General features: G+C 37.1%; 1 protein-coding gene across 1 annotated transcript; it reads left to right on the forward strand.

Annotated features, from left to right (window-relative positions):
* The first annotated feature begins 672 nt into the window (after positions 1-672).
* Positions 673-11,777, forward strand: LOC119497765 (myelin-associated glycoprotein-like). The gene is made up of 12 exons (XM_037786165.1): positions 673-806; positions 931-973; positions 1,992-2,074; positions 2,978-3,343; positions 3,435-3,731; positions 4,417-4,674; positions 4,761-5,021; positions 6,379-6,645; positions 6,733-7,029; positions 7,123-7,213; positions 8,255-8,330; positions 10,005-11,777. The coding sequence occupies exons 3-12, from the start codon at positions 2,029-2,031 to the stop codon at positions 10,320-10,322; spliced, it is 2,277 nt and encodes a 758-aa protein (XP_037642093.1). The 5' UTR covers positions 673-806; positions 931-973; positions 1,992-2,028; the 3' UTR covers positions 10,323-11,777.
* The last annotated feature ends 1,279 nt before the right edge of the window (positions 11,778-13,056 follow it).

Genomic DNA, 13,056 nt, shown 5'->3' on the forward strand with positions numbered 1-13,056 from the left:
AGAGCCACATGATTTTTTTTCAGATTACCTGTCTCATGCACTACTGTCAGGATGTACTGACCGTTTTCTAAACTTAACTTTTTTGTAATCATATTTGTTTCATTTCTACTTAATGCTGCTTTAAGAAGCAACCAGATTCACAGGATCTTTTTCACAATGTTCATCTCTGCTTATGTTTGTCTGTCGACTTTCAACATAGCTCATGAATGTGTTGGTTGAAGAGGGTTCAGAAATCCAAAACATCACACACACGATGCCCACCGGCAACTATTCTGGTTAAAGCATTTATACCACACTATTTGTTTTCACTTGATTTTAATTGAATATTATCACCCCTCCTTCTGTTTACCCTCAACTTTGATATTTAAGTAATCCCATTTTTTACAATGAGATTACTTCTATATTCAAGTAGTCAGTTTGTAGTTCCTCTCGCTGTATTGACTTTCATTTTGATTCTCTTCACTTCCTCTTTATTGCTAAATGACAAAATCTTTTGTGTAAACAGTGAAACTTTTGTGGAAACATTAGGAATTTAAGTGTTTTTTTGTCGAGTATATAAATCAGAAACCTCACTGTTTATATTTGATTATAAAATTCTGGTTTAGAGAAAAATAGTTGTGTGAATCCCTCAGAAAAGAAGTGAGGAGACTTGCATTAACTGTTGGGAGAGAATCAAAACCCCGTTGTTGTGCTGAGCGCCACTCCCCCCAGACAGATCGTTCAAGAGCTGGTGTGAGCCATCCAGACACGCCGCCACTCCGACATAACTCAGTGGTTGGATTATTACCACTGACACTTCCATGCTGGTAAAACCCTTATTTACTTCTTTATCAATTTAATAAAAAAAAAAATCAGGTATCAGTACTGTTTATAATTTATGATCAAGTCAGGAGTTGTGTGTTTAAATCTCTTATATTCTTTCTTTTCCAGAAAATAAAGACATCGTATGTTGAACATCATTGCTGGCTGTAAGGTAAGACTGAACCCAAAGACCACTGAACTGTCAAAAGGGCGTTAAGTGCACTTAAAAAATATATATATATATATATATTTTTAATAAATGTCTAAATGTTGCTCATTAAGTAAATTGCCATCCATTTTAGTTTTTAGTATTAAAGATTGAATTTAATAAACAAAGTCAGGACAAAGTTTGGTAGTTTTTACTTTTGGCTTCCTGTATTGTCGGTCACTTACACCCTTCTGGTTCTCTCCCCTCTTGTTCTCACCCCTCTGGTTCTCACCCCTCAGGTTCTCATCCCTCTCGTTCTCTCCCCTCTTGTTCTCACCCTTCTGGTTGTCACAAACTTCCTTAAGTACTTCAACTTCAGCAGTCTATCTACTGGTGCATTAGTTATATCTTTATCATGTGCCAGACTTGCATACTTTTACTCTGCTAAATTTCATCCTTTGAATTCATGTTATACTTTTTCTGTGTTACATTGTTCTGACAGTTTTAGCTGCTTGTTACTTTTTATATACGGTTTTGCATAACATTTAATATGGTTAGTAGTTTGTAGTATATAATAAACGTCTTCATGTTTGCTTCCTCATATGATAAATTATCAGTGGAGAGAAGCACATTATTTTCCAGCTATTATACTGCACAACAAGTTAATGCAATAAAGTTTAAAGATTTTTTTTTTTTTTACAATTAATACTTTTGATTGTTCAAAACATTTTACTGCAATTAAGTTTTTCTTAAATATAATTCTAAATGCGTTATATTTCTTTAATAGAAGTAGTATTCCACTGTGGTATTGATATAAGCAATACCTGCTGTTAAAAGCTTGAATCAATTATAATTACTTTCAGCTACAAAAATCAAAATTCACAGGAAGGAATTGGTAAGTAACAAATTTTAACTTTGTGTGTCAGTCAGCTAAATATATTTTCCCATTAAAAAGAGGATTTATTCTCCATTACCGCGGCTATTCGTATTGTAATACTTAACCAGGAAATATAACGTAATAGATTCTTTTGTATGTGTCCAGTACGTCTTTGTAGGATCATCAACCTGACAGAAAAAGCATGACAGGTGCTGTAAAGGTTTTCCTCATATGCGGTCTACTTCAAGGTATGTCTTACAAATGTTGACAATTACTCACGAATGTTGGCAAATTAGCTTTTTGTCTTAACGTTTATTTTTTGTGGGATTTATTTATTTTATTTGACCTTTATTTAACCAGATAAATCAGTTGAGAACCAGTTCCTCATTTACAATGAAGACCTGGCCAAGAGGCAGCGAATACAAGACATTAGAACATAAATACGACAAGTGCATATATATGTATATATATATACATATATACATATATATATATGTATATATATATACATATATATATATATTTATTTATATATGTATATATATATATATATAAACTATCACTTGAAATTAGTTATTAAAGGATGGTAACAGAATGATGGTTTGGAGTTTTAGCATCATTTACAACTGGTTCCAGTCGCTGGGAGCAGCAAACTGGAATGAGTGACGACCAGAGGAGGAGGTGCGGACTTTAGGAATGACCATACTAATGAATTTGCTAGAACGTAAATTGCGGTTACAGTTGGAGATATTGAGTAGTGAGCGGAGATATGGAGGTAGGATCTGCCAATGATAGTCTTCTAAATGAACTGATACCAGTGGATCTGACGCCTGGTATGGAGGGATGGCCAGGTGACTGCAGGATATACAGTGATGAGTTTTTAAAGGGGCACCAGTGACAAAGAGAATGGCAGTATGGTGGATGACGTCCACTTTATTGAGAATTATTTTTGGAGCTATAATCCAGGTTTGGAAGAATTGTCATTCTAACCAAGGTGTGCTTTGCGGAGTAGGTAAAAGACACTTTATTACGGTACAGGAAGGGTGTGTGCTGTTATTTTAATGGTTGATAATGACAGTTTATAATTTTTCGTACTTATTTTTGTGTTAACTTTGGCTGATATTTCTTTCGTTGTTATTGTTTCACCTCAGGTAGCGTATGCCAACCCTGGGCAGCCTTCATGCCTCAGACAGTCGAGGGACTGAGTGGATCCTGTGTGATGGTCCCCTGCATTTTTAGCTTGCCCTCAAGTTGGGATCAACACCTGGATGATTCCTGTAAAGCCATTTGGAAGAGAGGCTGGAGTCGAACGCAGGTGTTTGATTCCAGCCTCACTGGAGAACATGCAAGCTTAAACATCCTGCAAGGAAACCTAACGGGGATCCTGCGTGAGAAGGACTGCACCACCGTCTTCAACAACCTGCCGTCGGACCATTACGACAGCTATTACTTCAGACTGCAGTGTGACAACGATCTGAAGTTCAACTTTCCAACAAGCGTCCTCATCACCACTCAAAGTTTGTGTTCTATCCCGTTACTCTTTACACATGTAAACCCAACATCTCTTGGTATCTCTCTCTCCATTTCCTCGTTGTTTTTACTCCTCAGATTCACTCCCCAAACCGAGCGTAACTCCATCCAGGCTGGAGGTAGAAGAAGGGTCTCCGGTGAGGTTGAACTGCTCGGCTGTAGCTCCCTGTCCCGTTCTCCCCCCAGCTCTGACTTGGACCCCCAGTATAGGTGACATTGAGGAGAACATGGAGACTCAATTTTTGACCTCTGTTATGAACTTCACCGCGTCTTACCTTCACAATGGACAGAGGTTCTCGTGCACCGCTCTCTACAGCCGACCAGCTGGCATCAGTGACCTTCTGTATGAGAAAAGTTTGACCCTCCGTGTCCTTTGTGAGTATGTTGGATGTTGTTTGGGATCACATCATATAATGTCATCTCATTTCATATAATGTGATGTTATGACATGTTGTGAAAAGTCCATTTGTGTGGTTGTTTATCTACCTTCAGCTTAACGTCTGCCATAATCATCTTATTTACCTTTACAACAGCAGACTTAATTTTTTCATTTCAAAACTTATTTTGAACATGTAGAATACAAAAAAATTAAAATAAAGACAAAAAGAATGATCATAACTTAATCACAATACAAATTCAATACTTATATATTTAACTTAATCATATTGACTAGTTGTTATCTTTTGACTTGATGAGATTATTGGTGCCAAAGGGATTTTTTCACAATCTGGCAACCCAAAAGTTGTTCTTAGTAAAGCATATGACTTATTCATAATGCCTTAATAAATGCTTTATTAACATTAACCACTTCCACTCCTTGAGGGCGCCGGCGCCCATGCTTTTTTCAGACGCTGTAGCAGGAAGTTGCTACAGTGAAGATACTGGTATGATATAAAACCTGAAGAATCCATCAGTACCAACCATGTCATGCTAGCATGTCGGGAAGAACGCTAAATAACTGGAAACAGGGTGAAACCGCTAGCCCGGCTCTGTCCACAGGTAGCAAAATCCGTCTACTGGCACGTCTAAAGCTCACTAGAATTTCAAATTTCTCCTCCAGACCCTCCAAATAACACATCAGTCAGCTACGCCGGTCCTGTAAAAGAGGGAAGCTGGGTGACTCTGACCTGCAACACCAACGCAAATCCAGCTGTGGACAGTTACACTTGGTACAAAGTGGATGGAGATCAGGTGACAGCAGTGGGTTCGAAGAACAGGCTTTCAACTCCGGTCTCAGAGGTGGACAGACATTTTTACTGCAAAGTCAGTAACAGATATGGAAACCAGAGCTCATCCACCACTGAGATAGACGTACAATGTAAGTCGGAGTGAAACCGAAACACAGATGACAAATATTGACCAGCAACATGGACTGAACCCGTATTTGTGTTTGTTTTTTTCCAGTTCCACCCAAGGAAACCGCAGTGATCGTCAATCCCAACGGTGCAATACTGGAGGGCGGCTCTGTTTCTCTGCTCTGTAGGAGCCGTGCCAACCCACCTGTGACCAACTACACCTGGTACAAAGAAGACGAAGAGGATAAGGAGCCTGGATCGAGCTTGGTCATAAACGTTGTCGACGCGAGCCACAGTGGTGACTACCACTGCGCAGCAAAAAGTGAGCTGGGAGAGGAAGTTTCAGCACCGCTTCAGCTGGACATTCAGTGTAAGTTGATTTTTTCACAGTAAAGACATTGATGTACATTGACAAACAACAAAACTCTGTTTCCAGTGTGTTCATACGCTGAATATGGCTTTACTGTAAATCCAGCTGTGGTCGCCCAAACATGATCTGAAGCCAAGAATCTGTCACAGGGCAACACCACGGTGTCTGGACTGTGGACAGTAACGCATTGTCGTATTGCGTGACACAACCTCAAAATCCTTTTCTATATCAGTGGTCCATGACTGAGCTCTGTTGTATGTCCACATGTGTGCTAGTGTGTTCATTTATGTGTAGATGTTTTGTTTGGTTTCTGTCTTTACGACATCACTTCCAACCACAGAAAATGAAAATGTTGTCTCAGTTCACTGAAAAGACAATTCAAAATTTAAAGTAATTTTATATCGACCATGGAATATTTTTAGGGCTGTCAATCGTATGATTGTCCAAAGTTAATGACAATTAATTGCCAATTACTCACACATTTGTTTTATCTGTTCAAAATGTACCATTTAAAGGGAAATTTGTCAAGTATTTAATACTCTTATCAACATGGGAGTGGACAATTATGCTGCTTTATGCAAATGTATGTATATATTTATTATTGGAAATCAATTAACACAAAACAATGACAAATATTGTCCAGAAATGTCTGTAAAGGGGAGACTCGTGGGTACCCATAGAACCCATTTCCATTCACATATCTTGAGGTCAGAGGTAAAGGGAACCCTTTGAAAATGGCCATGCCAGTTTTTCCTCGCCAAAATTTAGCATAAGTTTGGAGTATTATTTAACCTCCTTCATGACAAGCTAGTATGGCATGGTACCGATGGATTCATCAGGTTTTCTAGTTTCATATGATGTCAGTGTGTGAATATTGTCATAATATCAGGATGAAAATATAAGGCATCTCATCTCTTCTTTTTAAAAATATCAAAAAATTTGACACCAACTTGAGGTACCAAACATAGACTGTATAGAAGAAGAGCGCATAGTCACCGTGATGTCATGGTTTGTGGACTGCCGTTTTGAAGCCTTGAATTCGTCATTTTGGCCATAAACTCATGTTTACAATGTTTACTGAGGTATACAAAACTGACTTCTTTTTGCAACCAGAGGAGTCGACCCCTGCTGGCTATTAGATAGAATGCAACTTTAAGGCACTTCAGCGTTGGCTTCACTTCTCAGACCCGGAGTTGTCCGCTGGTACCGAATCAAACCGTGAATTTACAAATCGCTACAGCCTGAAAACCTGCCATGAATCAACCTATATATCATTTGTTGGGAAAATTGATTGTGCATTCCCTACAAATAAGCAATAACCTTGGACGCATGACTAACAGAAATGCTATATTTTCAGATCCCCCGAAGAACACCTCAGTGTCAGTTGACCCCTCTGGTCCAGTGGTGGACGGCAGCTCTGTAACTCTGACCTGCTCAAGCATCGCCAATCCAGCAGCGGTTAACGTCACCTGGTTCAGAGTGGTTGGAGGACAAGAGGAGGTGATGGGCTCCGAGCGAGACGTCACCTTCAATGTGACCAAACTCTCTGGGGATCAGTATTACTGTGAAGCTCTGAATGTCCACGGAGCCGAATACTCACAGCTTGCCAGTATTGACGTCACCTGTGAGATATATTTATCTTTTTATTCTTTCTAAGCCTTTATTTTTCACAACACGATTCCCAAATATTCTATTACCTTCTGTGTCTCAGTTGCTCCAGAGATCCTGCCTTCTTCCCGCTGTGTCAAGGTTTTAACCCTGATCCGATGTTCCTGCGACAGCCAGGGGAACCCGCCTCCCTCCCTGATTTGGGAATTGGCCGGTGAGCCTGTCAATAACTCTGCCGCCATCCCGATCAGGGAAGTCCCCCTGGGGAGCGTGGGCATGAGGAGCCACATCACCCTGTACCGTCTGGACGAAGACATGCCCTCTCTAGTCTGCCTCAGCATCAACTCATTGGGCTCTGATAGATTTGCATTCAACGTGTCCTCCAGCATATCTCAGCTAGGTAGAGGAATCTGCATTTGGCTTTTGCTTTCCTTCTGCATAATCTGCCTCTCTCTGATTGTACTGACTGATATGGTTTGTGGTGACTTTTCAGGCCTCCATGCTTTGTCTCTTTTGATCGGCTCTTCGGCGGGAGCGATGGGGATGCTGCTGGTGTGTGTCCCGCTGCTGCTATGCTGTTACAGGTGAGAAACATGACAGCACAGTTGAAAAGACAGAAGTAACACTCTTAAAGGATAACTTTGATATTTTTCAACCTATTTTCCCATGTTTTTATGTCTAAGGGACTAACGGGGACAACAATTGAAATTGGTCCAGCATTGAGGGAGAATGCTGCCGCCGCCAGTTGCTAAACAAGCTGTAATGTAATCAATTGGGGCAACCTGGTACCGTCAGTTTATCTTCACTAAAAGTGCTTGTATTTACCACTGACAGACTCTGATTGTTATTATCAGTGTCTGACAACATTATGGAAAGGACCCTACAGAAGAATGAAACCTTTTTCTTACCTTTCGCTTTCCGTTTGTTATTGCGTCATGTGACTTGTTGCCGGGAAGACAACGGTGGAAACGTGAGTCAGAGTTGGAGAGGGGAGTGCCACGGGACACCGGTGTTGTCAGAGTTTGTTGTGTTGGAGTACAGAAAGCGTAGCTTAGTGTTATCTAAAAAAATGTCACTGTCATGGCTGAATATTTAGATGATTTCACAATGTTGATGCAACGCAAGATTTCAGAGTGAGGCTTCTCCGAGCGAGACACACAATAACAAACAGAAAGTGAAAAGTAAGAAAAACTTTTATTCTTCTGTAGGGTCCTTTCCATAATGTTGTCAGACACTAATAATAATAATCTGAGTCTGTCAGTGACAAAATCAAGCACTTTATTGGACGTAAACTGACGGTACCAGGTTACCCCAACTGATTACATTACAGCTTGTTTATCGGCTGGCGGCTGCAGCGTTCTCCCTCAATACTAGACCAATTTCAAAAGCTCCTTTAATGCTGTACTGTTAACAGGACATTTTAGAAACTGGTTTCAAAATGAGACAGAAGCACATTTTGAGGTTGTTGTCAGGGATGAGACTTGGATGGTGACCAGGCTGGCAGTCAATTTCAGTGGGCAACCATTGCTGCCACAGAACATTGTTAAATATGACCATGAAATGAGAGACTTTATTTAAAAAGATAATGAATTACTGTACATATACAATTGCTTTTTTTGTGTTAGTTGTAGGAAAAGGAAAGGCAGCCTTCCACCCAACAAGGGATTGGTGGACACTTCTGACTTTGTAGTTACTAATGGGGTGAGTTTATATCCTTGCACACACCTACACATGCATATAGGTGAAAAGTTACAGATGCATAAGAACAGGAACCTTCACACATCCTACAAGCAGCCATTGAATTTAAAGTACCAGTCAAACATTTCAGGAAATTTGATTTTTATTGTTAAACCTGCAGTTGAATGAGGATATAAGAATAATGTCATCACTGCATCCAGTCAAAATGGTATAAAAAATGTCATAGTATAGTCTGTCATCAAAAAAATATCATAGTATAAACCTTTGCATTGCCATTCTGTTGCTAGGGCAACAGCTTTGGTCCTAATGTGTATCAATTTAGGGGTCCTTGACACGAAAAAGGTTGAGAACCACTGAACTATAGAACGCCATAAAAATGTCATAGTATAGTATGTCATTAATATAAATGATGTAGTTTGTCTTAGAACGTGCAATTTAAAGGTCATAGTATAGTATGCCACATAAAATTGAATAATATAGTTTGTTATAGAAAGTGCCATACAAAATGTCATAATAATGAATGTCATAAAAAAGTCATAGTATATTATGTCGAAAAAAAAATGATCGTATAGTATGTCGGAATCAAAAGTCATAGTATAAGATGTTGAAAAAAAGTCATAGTATAGTATGTCGAAGAAAATCATACTATACCATGATTTTTTTTCAAAATACTATAAACTATGTTGAAAAAAGGTCATAGTATAGTATGTCAAAAAAATCATAAAAACGTCATAGTATAGTATGTCAAAAAAATCATAAAAACGTCATAGTATAGTATGTCAAAAAAATTTCATACTATTCTATGTTAAAAAAAAATCATAGTATAGTATATCGAAAAAAGTCATAGTAGTTGTCCTTGACACAAAATAAGTTGAGAACCACTGAACTATAGTATACCATAAAAATGTCATAGTATTGTATGTCAAAAAAATATCATAGTATAGTATACTGTATGTAGTATAGTACAGAAACTGTCATTTAAAGGTCATAGTATAGTATGTCATACAATTTGATAATGTAGTTTGTCATAGAAAGTGTCATAAAAAGTCATAGTATAGTATGACATAAAAAATGTGATGCCGTAAATAAGTCACGGTATATATATGCCATACAAATGTTATAAAAAATATCATAGTATAGCATGTCAAAAAAAAAGAAATAGTTTTAGCATGCCATACAAAAATATTTCATAGTATAGTATTACATTTTTTTTTTACAAAAGTCAAAGAACTTCAAAATGTAGTATGTCAAAAAAAATGTCCTAATATAGAATGCCATAAACATGTGGTGAGCTTCAGTGTTGAACTGCTGCTTCCCCTTTTCCATCCATATACCTAACATGTTCCAAATACTGTTTTTGCTGATTGAGCTTAATACACTGCTTCTGTTCGTCTCTCCAATGGTGAGCTGTTTGCAGGTACTAAACTAAGTAAGAGTTGTTTCAGACTATAAAAAATAATCTAAATCCATGATATAGCATTTTTTTGGCATATGTAGCGTCTACTGTGAAGACATTCTAGGCGACTCTCGGGTGTATTGTTGAGTCTTGCTCACAAGATAACAAGATAAAATGTTTGTTTTAATGGAGCGGATGTCATCTTATTGGGCCTAATTGTGTAATGAGAAATACTATCTCTTCTTCTCCATTACTAATGCAAATATCTTGTTTTCCTGTAGATCAACTCTTCAAAAATGGATGGGATTTATGCCAATAAAGCCAATCTGGAAGAGGAAGGAATAGTTGAGGAAGATCCTCTCCACTACGCCAATGTGGACTTTGCTAAACTCCAGGCCATGTCAGAGGATAAGCTTGGGGAAGAGGAGATCAGAGGCCTGGCCTCCAAAACGGCTGACTATGCTGAGATCTGTCTGCAATCAGGAGGAAACAACGGAGGAGATGCAGAGGAAAAAGAGACTGTTGCTGACACTCATTTGGAACAAGGGAATGAAACTGATGGTCTCATAGTAGATGTTGGTGAAGAGGTTGTGGCTTAACTTTAGGGGAAATGATAGCCGAAACAGGATTCTGGGCTACAAACAGCTACAGGACTTTACCATGACAGCACAGCTCGAAAAGTCTGCAGCACAGCAGCAGAGGTAGAAACTGCACTGCAGACAACCTTATTTAAAGTGACACTTGTGGCTTCAAGTTTAGCTCTCAACTTTGTCACTTTAACTCTTTTTTTTGTGTCTCTTTACTGAAAAATGCATAGCAAAACCACCATAAAAATGAATAGTAGATAGTTATCCCACAATCAACCATAACATAAATGTTCCTCTAAACTCAACTCAACTTTATTCTTCTATATGGTTCACTACTATAGATAAATGCTGTTACATTTATCGTGCTACTGTTAATGTTTAATATTTCAATGCTAACTTTTATCTTACAGTTAATTAGGGCCCGAGCACCAACCAGGTGGTCGGCAAAGGAATTACTATTATCGTCTCAAATGAATCACATTTTTTAGGGGTTGTGTGCACACATATCAGAAGTGGTGAAAATTGACATTCTAGCTAGCGCTCCCTATTTAGTAGCCCCTGCAGTGCGTTTCACCTAGATCTATGACATTTGGTAGGTATATGTAACAAGCGGAGACGTACAGAAAAGTCTCTTGGAGGTATACCGTAAACCCAACAGGAATTTGGTTATTTTGAATTTTACGGTGTTTTATTTTTTTTTACATTTCAAGGTGCTGTACTTTAGGGTATAACATGCAATAATATGCAAAACAATGTATGGACTGATACAAAAATAATCCCTCTCAATCTTCACTTATGCCCCACTAGAAATGTGTGGCGGTGTCTGTTTATGCAGACGACAAAGCGCATTCCACCATAAAACAGGAAGTTGTGTACTTTGTCCAATTTGCTCCAGCTTTTTCAACCATGATAAGGGTCAAGGTTTGAGGACATTTATATGCCAATATAGACTCATAGGCCCGTCCTCTACACTTTAGCCCCGCCCTCTATCATAACCCATGAACTGTTTGTCAAAGTGAGAGGCATCATTGCACTCAGCAGAGAGTTCCTGTTCCATTGGTGACGGTTATCTCCATGCCCTACACTTTAGCCCCGCCACTACCCCCGACGTGTGGGAAGGTGCGAAGGCCCACTCGTCATTGCTTGCAGCTTTAATTTATTATTTTAAAACCTTTCTGCAGAGTGAAAAAGCAGTTACACAGAGTTTGTCACACTTTGTATTTGTTTTTTGTTAAGATACATAAATATGTTTGTGATTGTTTATAAAAACAGAGATAGCTATTCTTCCTGAAGTTAAGTTGGCAGTTGTGAATTCAAAGTGTTGTGAAATGAAGCATTATGCATTTGGCACACAGTTTCTACATGCATAAGTGAGAAACAAACCTCAGTAAAAAAACTTCTGCACAGCGTTACAACTTTAAAGCCAAGTCATCTTCTTGTAATGTCAATAAATTGAACGAATATGTTTATTTGCCCAATCTTTGATAATTTAAGAGTTTGAACCAAAATGCGTAGAAATGAGATGCAACTTGTGACTTTTTTTAACGTAGTATAGTGTGAAATTTTTCCGACATACTATACTATGACTTTTTTTCAACATAACATACGACTTTTATCGACACTATACTATGACGTTTTTTTTCATGACATTTTTCAATATACTATACTATATTTTTTTCATTAAATTTTCGACATACTATGACGTTTTTTTTCATGACATTTTTCAATATACTATACTATATTTTTTTCATTCAATTTTCGACATACTATGTAGTTTTTTTCATGAAATGTTTCGACATACTATACTACGACATTTTTTTCATACTATTTTTTCAAAAATTTCATGAAAAAAACATTAAATATGACGTATTTTTCATGAAATCTTTCGACATACTATACTATGACATTTTTTTCATTAAATATTTTAACATACTAAATTATGAAATTTTTTCATTAAATATTTCGACATACTTTACTATGACTTTTTTTCACTACATTTTTTGACATACTATACTATGATTTTTTTCATGAAATATTTCGACATACAATACTGACATTTTTTCATAACATTTTTCGATGTACTACTGTATACTATGACTTTTTTTCATAACGTTTTTCAACATACTATAATACGACGTTTTTTTCATGAAATATTTCTACATACTATACTATGACGTTTTTATCATTACATTTTTCAACATACTATACTATGATTTATTTTTCATGGAATTTTTCGACTTACTATACTATGACTTTTTTATGATTTTTTCAACATGCTATACTATAACGTTTTTTTCATGAAATGTTTTGACACACTATACTATGACGTTTTTTTCATGAAATTTTAGAACATACTATACTATAACTTTTTTATGTTTTTTCGACATACTATACTATGACTTTTTTTTATAACGTTTTTCAACATACTATAATATGACGTTTTTTTTCATGAAATATTTCGACATAATATACAATTACATTTCTTTCATGAAATTATTTCGACATACTATACTATGACGTTTTTTTCATTACATTTTTCGACTTACTATAATATGACTTTTTTCATGACATTTTTCGACATACTATACGATGACTTTTTTTTCATAACATTTTTCGACATACTATACTATGACGTTTTTTTCAACATACTATACTATAACGTTTTTTTCATGAAATGTTTTGACACAACTTACTATGACTTTTTTTCATAACATTTTTCTACATACTATACTATGAACTTTTTATT

This window comes from Sebastes umbrosus, chromosome 11 (genome assembly GCF_015220745.1).
Source record: "Sebastes umbrosus isolate fSebUmb1 chromosome 11, fSebUmb1.pri, whole genome shotgun sequence".
NCBI lineage: Eukaryota > Metazoa > Chordata > Actinopteri > Perciformes > Sebastidae > Sebastes > Sebastes umbrosus.